At 37.5% G+C, this 12,125-nt stretch overlaps 1 protein-coding gene across 3 annotated transcripts in view; it reads left to right on the forward strand.

Annotated features, from left to right (window-relative positions):
* SLC6A1 (solute carrier family 6 member 1) overlaps positions 1–11,840 on the forward strand; it is a 59,582-nt gene extending 47,742 nt beyond the window's left edge. For all 3 annotated transcript variants that reach the window (XM_048051892.2, XM_013187719.3, XM_013187720.3), the window contains exons 9-15: positions 327–451; positions 2,211–2,323; positions 3,843–3,974; positions 4,549–4,651; positions 5,914–6,014; positions 8,110–8,277; positions 10,497–11,840. In XM_048051892.2, coding sequence (XP_047907849.1) covers positions 327–451; positions 2,211–2,323; positions 3,843–3,974; positions 4,549–4,651; positions 5,914–6,014; positions 8,110–8,277; positions 10,497–10,601 — 847 coding nt within the window. In that variant the 3' untranslated portion in view covers positions 10,602–11,840. The remainder of the gene's footprint in view (positions 1–326; positions 452–2,210; positions 2,324–3,842; positions 3,975–4,548; positions 4,652–5,913; positions 6,015–8,109; positions 8,278–10,496) is intronic.
* The last annotated feature ends 285 nt before the right edge of the window (positions 11,841–12,125 follow it).

The following is a 12,125-nucleotide window of genomic DNA, read 5'->3' on the forward strand; positions in this document are numbered from 1 at the left end:
CAGATGACTGTACAAATTACAATGGCACTTTCCTCTCTCAGCTGGAGCTGGATTCTGTCTTTCTGGGTCCTATATCACTGAAATAAAATGTAGTCTCTGATCTGAATATTAAATGTTATATCTAAGTGGGAGTGAAATGGGTAACTGCGTTTACATTAATGGGACAGACGACATGACTTGTCCAGTGTGAAATGGAGCCTACACTATGAAATCCAAAATTGTGAAATTTATCGACAAAATGCTTCCACTGGAGAAAAATGGTAATACAATGATGAGCTAGTAGCATTACTTTACCTACTGCTTAAAGCACCTTATCTTTATTCCAGGGACTCCATCATAGTGTGCTGCATAAATTCATGCACAAGCATGTTTGCTGGCTTTGTCATCTTCTCCATTGTTGGATTCATGGCTAATGTCACAAAGAGGCCTATTGCAGATGTTGCAGCATCAGGTATACAATCTGTTTTTCTCTAAGTTATTCAGTGACATCAGTTATCTTTTGTTTGTGTGTCGTATCCAACTGCCTCATGTAACCGTTGAAAATCCCTCCCTCAAAACTTACTTTAGACCCCTGTCATTTCCATGTACTTACTGATTGCAAGAGAGACAACATTGTTTCAAATCTCTCGAGCCATCACCAGGAACATTATTTCAGATTTAGCAGGCTGTCTGCATGCCCAGTGCTTGCAAACCTTCAGTGTGGAGAGTGGTCAGCCAGAAACATATACTGGGTTATGCAATGAATAGTAATGAATGCCGCTTACAGGGACAGCATTTACAAGAGGTGGCAGCATAGTGAGCTGTTAGAGTCCTTAGCTGTGACATCAGATTAAGAGCCTCTTGCAACTGAAATTCTTAAAAGCAACCTGAAAAGGAGGACTGATTGTCATTATGTTTCAGAAGCATATATTTGCAAATTCTGTTAGGTTTTAAAATTCCTTTTACTATTTCTTGAGGTTAAACCCTTTGAGTCAGATCCATTTCTCACTTGTTCAGACTTACAGCTATGAGCCAATTTTATGGGACCCTTTATTAGGGAAGTCATTTTATATAGAGCAGAAAGATGTCCATAGATAGAACTGCAAAATACAGCAAAATCCTTGCCTTTCTTCCAGATGAAAAAGCTTAAAGGAGCAGAGCAGATGATTGCCTTAACCCAGCTGGTGTACCAGATCCTCATTTAGCAGTTCTGGCCACAGGGAGGATTCTGATAACTGAAAGCCTGGTTGGAAGACACTGGTGGACAAAATATGTCTTGCTATACTAGCAAACATATCCCATTGATGAAATATTCTTCTAGTTAGAAAATCAGAGAATTTAGTCACCAAAAATAATCTTCAACAAAATACAGATACAGAAAAAAATTCAGGTGTCTAATGCTGATCCTTGCTTTGCTGGTTTGAAAGCTAGATATGTCCAACCAGTTAACACAGACAGACTAACTTCTAATGAAAACTGAAAAATCAGATGCCCACCTTAGGTGAAGCACACTAGTTTTATTTTTATTTCTGTAATTACTTAGTTTCTACAAGTTTCATTCTTAATCTGACATCAGTTGTTTTCTAGTCACGCTGTGGCAACAAAAAGAAGCTCCTTCATTCGTAATAAAAATTTATATTCTCCTTCCACAACTTTGCCCCCTCAGCATTTAGTAGGAACACAAATTAAAATATTTGCCTTTTTACAATTACATAGCTAATTTAAAATATGTTTTATAAGAAAATTCATGGTATAAGGTAGCAAATGGGAATACTGTAAATTCTGGAAAGTGCCTCTCCATTTCTGAGCTGTCTTTAATTCTCTTCTGAACTACTTGGTGCAAATCAGAAGATTACAGCCAGCAAAAGCTACTTTAGAAGGGGAGAAAGCTGACCATGCCTGAAAACACATTCCTAGCCAAGGATAATACTCATTGTCTTTGCTATACAGAGGTGTCTCTCAGGAGCAACTTCTGAACTGTATCTAGTATTCTCCTTGGTTGGCTGGTTTGTTTTTTGTTTTGTTTTAGCTTTGGTTGGTTGGGTTTTAAAGGAAGACACATGCCCTGACTTCTTGGTCAGGGAACACTGATTAAGCTGAAATCCCTGGTCAGATACTGCATCTATGGCTGAGTCATTCAGATAACTGTAAAATCCATGTATCAACCAGAGTAAATAATCCCAATATCCCATCAATCACATTGATATTTTCTCTTCTTTTTCTCCTACCAGGTCCTGGACTGGCATTTCTAGCTTATCCAGAAGCAGTGACACAGTTACCAATTTCTCCCTTGTGGGCAATACTGTTCTTCTCCATGTTGCTTATGCTCGGAATTGACAGTCAGGTAACGTTGGTGTAAAAATTAGTACCAATAACAAAGACAGGTTGTCTGCAGCTGCACTGCCAGAAGTTAGTGTTGCATGTTTTTTGGTATAATCAGATAAAGAATAGGAGATACTAAGGAGGGAAAGAGTTTGAGGAGCCTGTGAGAGTCAGAAACTTTACTAAGACACTTTCATTTTTTCATGAATTGTTGGAATCATATGCCAAATATGCAGGAAAAATTATTCTGCAGTCAAAAGAAACTGTTTGGAATGTTAACCATTCATTCACAACATTAAAATTACCTTTGAGATGTTCATGAACATAAGAAACACCAGGATATGTTTTACAGATGTGTGAATCTTCTTGCAATCAGTTGTAGTTGTCAAACCAGCACCTTACAGTTATGCAGTTTTGTACATGCAGCCTGTAAGCACAGGCTGTGCTAGTCTTCCTAAAACATACAGGAATATGAGAATTCCTAGCTTAGTACTTTACCAGTATTTCAGCAGAGAAAATCCATCATTTTCTGTAAAGTTGACTTCAGCCTGTGAACCAAAATATATTCCAAAGAAAAAAAAAAAAAGAACGTTATCCTAAAATATGAAAAGAAGCTGCAAATTTGTCTTCTATTTCTTTGTTTTTCAGTAACCTTCAAGCCTGACATTAAAACCTATTGCTTAATCTGGGGTGAAACTACTATGAAATTAATTGGGTCACAAATATTTTTAAAAGAACTTGTCTCTAGGCAAGTAAAAGCTGAGGAAAGTAGTCTAATATTATGAACGCGAATATATATACATCTACATGATGTCATGCCTTTTTCATTTTCTGTCTATCAGTAAAAATTTCATGCCCTACAATTTATAAGAACTGTAACTGTTGGTTACATTCTGATTGCACTGTTGGAAATGAATACAATTCTGCATACATTCTGACTTTCATTATTTAACCCATCATAATGAAAACATCTAATTTGAATATACACATATGGGGAGGGGGGGAAGTATTGCCTTGCTTTCCTCTTGGAAGACCACATCCTCAGCAAAAATCTTACTATTGCACTGACTTTTCAGGAGCTACAAAAAGTATTTGATTTATAACATTTGAGAATCAATCTTGTGTCTTTAGTCTTCACTCTGAAGCACTAATCTGATCAGACTTTCTGAATCTATTGGCTTTCATATATGTAAATAAATCTCAGGAGAAGTGTAAATTTTTGAAAGATCTTGGGGTCAAAGCCTTCAACTGCAGGCTTCCATCACAAGAAAGAGCACTTTATCTTATTAAGCACATGCTATAGTTAATGCTTTTGAATGTTGAATGTTTTTCTAGCTGGAAATCTTTTTGTACAGATCTTTTTAGACAGAAATAAGGATATTCAGAAGCACTGCTTCCACTAAAGTCAAGTGAATTTTCCTTTATCATTTAATGGATGCAGCCTTAGGCCAATGATGATTGCTATTGAAAACTCCTCCCCTAAATATAATCCTGTTGTTGCAGTGCATTGCATTGTATTTTATTTGTAACTTTACTTTCAGTTCTGCACTGTGGAAGGATTCATAACAGCTTTGGTGGATGAATTTCCGAAGTTACTGCGCAATCGAAGGGAAATCTTCATTGCTGTTGTGTGCATTGTTTCCTATCTGATAGGGCTGTCCAATATTACTCAGGTATGTTCTGCAGAAGATCTTACGTCTGTCGTACCACACCTGCTTTATTTATTTATTTCCCCCTCTCACCACCCCAGCCAGAATCATTGCAAACCACTGAAGTAGCTGGGATCTGTCACTGACGCTATCTAAAGACTTCAGGCAGCAGACATTAGCTTACCAGGTGTATAATCTCTGTAGTCCGTGGATGCAGCGAGGGCAGCTAAATGGTTCAGGTGACAAGAAAACACACAGCTCTACAATCCCTTTTGCAGTCCACGAAGCGGTAACTAGAGAGGTTCTGCATTGCTTCCTGCAATCTGGTATGTTGCAAACTATTTCAGGGAAATGACCGAATTATTGAACAAAAAGGAGTAAAGTGAAATCCAAGCAGTTAATTTCATTCTAGCAGTAATCTATCTTTTGTCAGTATTGACCTCAAGTGTTATAAGACTTTAAGCTGTTAACATTCAATTAACTTATATTAATATTTTCCTAAGCTATTCACCATGGTTAGTTTGTTGCTTGCATTTTAACTGTCTTGAAATTGAAGTCCTTACTACTTATTTTAACGCTTCCTTCTTATATATTTTAGGGTGGAATCTATGTGTTTAAGCTTTTTGACTACTATTCTGCCAGTGGAATGAGTCTTTTGTTCCTTGTGTTCTTTGAGTGCATCTCCATATCCTGGTGCTATGGTAAACTTTTTTTTTCCTTGATAACTTTTGCTTATCATAATGATACTTCATCTATTTTTTTTTCTTTTGTGTGTGCAAATCTGAGGGTAGAATTGAAACCAGCCTTGCTTTATATGCATATAGCTCTACTGAGAACTCAAAGGTGGCTTGTGGAAGGTACTCCTGCCTCTTTAAAACACCCTATGTATTAGCCTGGAACTGAGGAGATTTGAATTGTTGTGGGAACACTAAATAGGTGACATCAGCCTCTTCCTCCCAGTCCCGTTCCCCCCTCCTTCAAAAGCTGGATCTTCAGAGGTATTTAAGTACTGCTGTTCTTGACATAATGACTTAGGTCTCTTGGACTTCACAATGTTTCATTTTCAAAAATGACTCTGTCACTCTAGGATCTTGCAGGAAGAGGTCAATTGTCTTGACTAATTGCCGTAAAACATCCAGAAGTCTGGGCTGACAAGCTCTGGGTATAAAGATAAATGAATATAGATCCTATTCTTGCCATAGTATTTGTATATTTGACCTTAATTCTGTGTTAGCCCTTCCAATGACCTTCACCTGTGATTACTACGGAACTTTCATTTATATTGCAAAACTGATTCAGAGATAGATAACTGGAGTCCTTCTGCTGTCTTTAAATGGGCTTAAGAGAAAGAAACAGCTTTAATAAAAGGGAGAGGTACTGTATATGAATCCAGCAAAAGTGAATGGAAAAATGCACCAGCTAAGTAATGAAGAAATCTAATTTGAAGCTATAAGTAATGCAATAGATGTACCTTGGCAGACAGCAGTAGCAGAAGGGCTACTCTTTGCAGTACTGCATGTATATGGTGTGTGTATATGTCCACACAGAGTGAAGCCTGTGCTGTTGGCTCAGGCTGGTATGGATTTATTTATTTATTTTAGTCTACTTTGTAAAATGTCATTCTAAATCTTTCATTTTAGTAAGACTTAGAGTGAAATATACCAGTGGTGATTTATTGCATCTGACCTTCAGATGTGTAGACTTCCTCAGCCTTTGCAGGGGAATAAGTTTGCTGGTTGATGATTTAATTAATTATGATATGGAAAAATGAGAGCAAATTGTTTTTGGAGCTTCTGAGTTTGCACATTTATTTCCCATTCAAGTAGGTTAAATGTTATGTTGTCTGTACAGAGCTTCCAAATATGCCTCGTCATTTATGATAGTCTCTCTCAAAAGTATTAGCCTTTCAACTGAATTAATCGTCTGATATGTTTCTATTACTGTTTCTTATTTTTATATGTAGGTGTTAATAGATTTTATGACAACATCCAAGAGATGGTGGGATACAGACCCTGCATCTGGTGGAAACTCTGCTGGTCATTTTTTACTCCTATCATTGTGGCAGTAAGAAACAAACTTTTATGATATCATTTAAGAGAAATAAATGAGGTAGACTATGTACTACAGTATTGTCATTTCCATCCCCACAAATTCATACTAAACCTGACCTTGTTCCTTATTTAAGTGTGTGAGCAATTCCATTAAAGGCAATAGGCAAAACCCAGTGTCATTAGAGGAAGCCTGTGCCCTAAGAAAAGAGCTCTTGCACAATTTCAAGATTTGTATTAGTCCTCTGGAAATGGTAACTAGTCAAAAGCTCAGTTCATTGGCACAGACAGGAAATTAAGAAACACAATTTTAACCACTTTCTGTATTCTTACATAAAATTTAAAATTCTTTCTGAAGCCTAAACTCTCCATATACACAAGAAATGGCCATATCTTGTAAACAGAATTCCTTCACATGTGCTATTCTGGTAACAGTTTGGGATTATAAACTGAAGATCTTTCATGGGATTCTGTGGAATATACTATAAAGTTTATATGACATTGCTACTGTTTTTTTTCTGGCAAACCTTGCAAGGATTTTGTGCCCTGCCTGGAAACCACAGTACCATCTTCTACTGATTCTAAGCTTTATCCATTTAAGCCCATCAGTATATTTTGGAAATTATAAGCAAAGAAATATAAGTTTAATACACAGACTGTAGTAAACCCAAATGCAATATAAAAAATGTTTTCAGGTAGGCACAATTGTACATCACACAATACCTTTCACTCACTGATATTTCTCTGATATTCCCATATAGGTAGACAAAGGCCATAGAAAAACAAACACTAAAGAGAGGTACTAAAGGGAGGTTCCCTGATTCATCTCTATTCAAATGAAGGCTTTCATTTTTCTGAAAACAAATGTTCAGGAAAGCATGAAAAATACTTTTTGTTTATTTCAGTGGGATATTAGGGAGAAGAGCAATACTTTACATGAAACCTATCAAATTTCTCCTTTCTTTTAAAGTCTTGAACAGAATTTGTTGTCCAATGAAAGGTCACAGGTGGTGATGATGTGCTAATAAAATCTGCCACTCTACTTTCTCCTGTCTGGGAAAATACTCTGCACAGGGCCTGAAGCTGGGATCAGAATAAGCTTCTTTCTTTGCTGATTCAATTTAGCACATTTTCCCAAATTACAACAGGACGAGAAAGACAGAAGTCTGCCTTGGGAACCTAAAGTTACAAAATACCATGTTTGCAGGTCATCTGTTTGCAAACCACAAAAAAAGCATCCGACAAGTGCTGCAGTTCAGTGGTACAATACACACGTGTATGCAGGTATTATTGGGGAAGTAGTACCCAGAACCCCCGTCTTTCCCAATAGCCCCCTTCCCTCTAATTTTGTGCAGGTTTTCTGAGGACTCTACCAATACCAGTGTATTCCCAACACCTGCATATCTGAATAATCTGAGATACAGATGTATATATGTGAAAATATAGTGTTTACTTGAGACATTAATTTTGGTAAGAAGCTGCCAGGTAAACTACCTCCCCATCTCTTGTTTTGGAAAAACTCAGTGGTTTTTGAATTTCATAAGCCAAGTTCTTTCAGACCAAATCTGTTGCCACTTACTGGACCATAAGTTCCCTTCTGTCTGACCTCATTTCCGTTTGCTTGGAGGGCCCAAACAATATCAAAGCCTTTGGGCCAAACACTCTTAAGTGGCAATACTAGAGAGGTCAGATACTGGAGAGCCAGGCTTTAAAAAAAATGTTTTTATACTGGAGTCTGTTGCTAACCAGTTTGGTAGAGCTGTACTGAAACAGAAACTTGGTGTAAACCAACAAGCAACTTCACAACTGCAGAATTACAATTCAGGTATTTACAGATTCCCACACGAGAGAATAAGCAAGCAGGGAATCAGTCAGTGCAGTGCGCTGACGTTTGCCTGTTTTCTGCAACCTCCATCTGGAAGACTGACCTGCAGGCCCCAGTCTCCAAGCTAGTGCCTGGTGGCTTATCACCCGGGAGCAAAGGAACCCTTTTCTCTGTATTTGGATGTGGAAGGAGGCTTGAGGTTCAAGTCAATCCAGAAAAATGTTTGAACATAGAACACTCTGGAAATCTCATCCGAACCCTTTTTTCCCCCTACTGTATTTTGCAGGGAGTATTTATCTTCAGCGCTGTCCAAATGACTCCTCTCACAATGGGAAGCTATGTTTTCCCCAAATGGGGCCAAGGGGTTGGCTGGTTCATGGCTTTGTCTTCTATGGTGCTGATACCAGGCTATATGGCATATATGTTTCTTACCCTGAAAGGCTCCTTAAAACAGGTAAGTGTCTCTTTTCCTGTCTACATCATTGAATCTTGTACAACCTGGGCACACTGACAAAAGATTGCTGGGCAGTTATTTCTAGTTATATCCGTTCTGTGGCCTCACCACCTTAGCCAGTTATTTTGCATCAAGATGAAAAACACAAAAACACGTACCAGAGAAAAAAGAAGACTGTGTCTATAGTTCAACACAATCCCCACAGTAAATGTAGTCTTTTTTCCAGGTTTTGACAGTTCCAGACACTTTGCATCCCAGCTCCTTACACCTAGAAAACAAGGTAGCAGTTTACAAAAATTGTTCATATTAACATAAGACATACTGTCATATATCAAGGCAGGTGACGTTCCAAGGAACTGGAGCTAAACTCTTGGGAGTGAACTAAGGTAGCTCTTGGTTTCCATGAGTCTATGCATAGTGATCCTATTTAGCATCTTCCTGCAATGTGACCAAATATTTGAGCTGCCATTCTACATTTCACCTCTTCAAAGTTGCAGCAGCTGCCTTATATTGCAGCTGAGAAAAAGTGAACATCAAATCTTGGGTGTGCATCTTATGATTATACTGCACTTTCCTTTGGTTTTCAGTTAAGGGATTTCTATGAATAGTTACTCAGAGAAGAACATTAGAAGAAGCCTTTCTCTCAGTGAATTTTGCTCTTAGTCTCTCCCTGATTCCTTTTTCCATCCCTTAAAAAGGAGATATGAGAGAGGCATCTCTCTTCCAGGCGAGAGAGGCATCTTATGGCTTGAATCCATTTTAAATTCATTTTAAGATTCTCAGGGAAATGCTGCTAAAGAAGTGTGAAATGCTAATAAAGTTATTGACCAGAACACTGGACAGTTATGTACAATTGCCCTCCTTAATTTTTTAAAATCTGTGTGCACCCTCAGTTTTCCCTCCTTAGGCAATGATCTTATTCTGTGCATGAGACACGTCTTCAGCTCTCTCCTTCATGACTGTGTGTCAAAATGATTTTGTGAGAACTTCTGGAATATTCTAAAATCAGCTGACAGAGTCATCCTTGAAAGAGACAGATGATCTTAAGCAGAATTGACAAGTAATGCCTTGTGAATTGCTCAGACCTGTATCCAAATATTTGTCTTCAGCAAATTTGAAAAGACTCAGCAATGCTTCAAAGAAGCCTGCAAAATCTTCCTTGTTATTGATACATTCTTGTTCTTGGCTCCTACTTCTTGAGCATCTTTATCTTGGTCTTATGGAAACATTTATGTGCAAAGGGAAAATTGTTGCCTTGACCAGGGTTATGGAAGACCCCACAGCAAAAGTTCCTCCTCTCAGTCTTCCTGTGGTTTAAGGTCCCATTTTTGGAAGTATTGGCAAATGATCATTAGATTAGAGGAGACGCTTACAGCACTCAAAAGCTTTAACATTCAAAACTGGACTCTCTTTCTGGGTACAAATGTGAGCTAGGCAGATAAGCTTCATGAATGGAGAACCCCAAAGGACTAAGAGAGACCAAACACAAATAAAAAGATCTTAAATACGAGTTTACCTTACCTGTTGCGTTCCTGGAGGTAGTAGCTCCCCGAAGCTGCAGCCAATTCTCTCTCATCCTTTCTGACCCCCAGGGTGGGTCACCACCACTTCTGAGACCCAACTGGGTCCCTGCTGCCCACTGCAAACTTTTAGCCTCTGCATTTGACTTGTGGGCTTGCAACAGAGTCTCTAGTCTCCTACTCCATTATGTAGTCTCTCCAAATTTTTTTCCACTAGGCATTGCATTAAACACTGTATCCATTTACGCCTGCTTGACAGTCATAAACTAGCAAAAAATCAAAATAATCCAATACTTGTGCCTCTGCTTTCTGCATAGGAACGAGACTGAGACAATTTGTTTCTGTAAATTTCTGCTCCCATTCCAGTAACGCCATGTAGCAAAGGGCTTTAAGTGAGAGCCTTAGCTTGTGTGTTCAAGTCTCAGGACGCGCTGTGCTGTTTATCAACAGCCATTCCTATCATCAGTAAATTTTCTTATTTGAGTGGAGTGGGCTGTTCTGTGACTTTGCTCAATATCAGTAGTGTTTTTTGATAATGTCTTTAGTATATGAGACTTACTTCTTTTCTAGGCCATTGGGAGATTTAATTGTTCATTTTAGCTGTGATACCTACAGAGAAGTGTTTAGGATGGCCTTAAAATAAAAATAAAGCTTAGGAACAATTTTTTGACTGCTTCACATCTTTTGTTCTTTAAACAGCGCATCCAAGTTATGATTCAGCCAAGTGAAGACATCAGTCATCCTGAAAATGGGCCGGACCAAGCACAACAGAGCAACTCTGCAAACAAAGAAGCCTATATCTAAATGCCTATATTGCAAACGTAACCATACTACTCCAGGAGAGGAAAAAAAAAAAAAAGAGAGAAAATAATAATAAAAAAAAAAAGGTTGAATATGACTACAAATTTATGTCTGAGAATATAATTACCTACCTCTAGTGGCAAAAAAAAAAAAAAAAGAAGAAGAAAAAAAAAAGAAAAAAAGAAAAAAGGTCATCTCCACTATAAGGGAATCGCCATGGGTATGATCCAACCATTGCGCGAGCTCAGATGTTGACAGTATTTTGTGTTCTCTGGCAATCCACAGACTGTTAATGTTTTTATCCTTTCACAGTAATAGTTGCATATCTTGGAATTTGTAAATTGATGTGCAAGACCTTTTTAATCTACCTTTTAGCACGACTATTTGAGGTTTTGTGCTACTGATTTTTAGTAGTTTATCAATATTTCTTACCGCTGAATCCCAAGACTGTTATTTCTGACTTTGCAGGAGTAAAATTAAGTTTGGAATTGTTTTGTACAAAAGAACGAAGTATTTTGTAACCAAGTGATTTCCAATGAAAAAGTCTGCCCTTAAAATTTGTTCTGGTCAAGGCCATTTGAGGGGGAAGAGACTTCTTTCAATTAACTTAGTCACAGTAGATGCAGCCTTTATAAACATTCCTACTACAAATCAAGTTTTACGGCTATTTGTAGTAATACAGCATAGAATGGCTGTAAACACTACCTATGCTTAGCCTTTCAGGATAACTTTCACATAAGATTGTGAATTTCTTTTGAAAATATATACTGTGTCTTATAAAAAGAACCTATCTCTGTGAATCAATACTATACGAATTGCAGATGTTAGAGGCCAAAAATGTGACTTCTAACTTTTTTAGCAAAATGAGAAGTAATATCCAGTTCTTAAAAGCTCTTTGAATATTCCCAGGAAAAAGAAAAAAAAAAAAAAAGGCAAAGTATTTGCAATTCAAGCTCAGAGTACTTGAGCTTTTATTATGCTGTTATTATTACACTATTATTGCATTGCCACCAAAATAGAGGCCAAAACAATGGCTTAAAGATTGAAGCTCATCCTTGTAATTCTAATTTAGGGTTTAATTTCACAACTGTCCTTTTTAATCTATTAAAGGACTTGAACAGTTTGAAATAAGCAAATTATAAAATATGGATCATTAGCACTTTGAAAACAGTTTTATTTTTATTTACATATTATTTGTGGTGATGAAGGAAGGAGGGAAAGCTATTTCAATAATATAAAAATTTCTACTCTGGGCTCCATCTGCATTTGCCACATAGCTAGAAACCCCGTTCAGCTAATGGAAGTTTTGCCCTGTGTGGAAAATGCAGTTAGTCCCGTATGGCATTTCTTGTTTGGCAGCTATATGACAGACACAAAGGATTACGGAAAATGCAGTATTTGATGTTTGATTGTAAATGACTGTGACAGAACTGTGCAATGAAACATGCTTTTCAGCAAATTTTTGTGCAACGTACAATGTTAGATAGCACAATTTATGTAGAACTTCTACGTGAAAAACATGTTAAC

The sequence above is a fragment of the Anser cygnoides genome, chromosome 10 (genome assembly GCF_040182565.1).
Source record: "Anser cygnoides isolate HZ-2024a breed goose chromosome 10, Taihu_goose_T2T_genome, whole genome shotgun sequence".
In the NCBI taxonomy this organism is placed as follows: domain Eukaryota; kingdom Metazoa; phylum Chordata; class Aves; order Anseriformes; family Anatidae; genus Anser; species Anser cygnoides.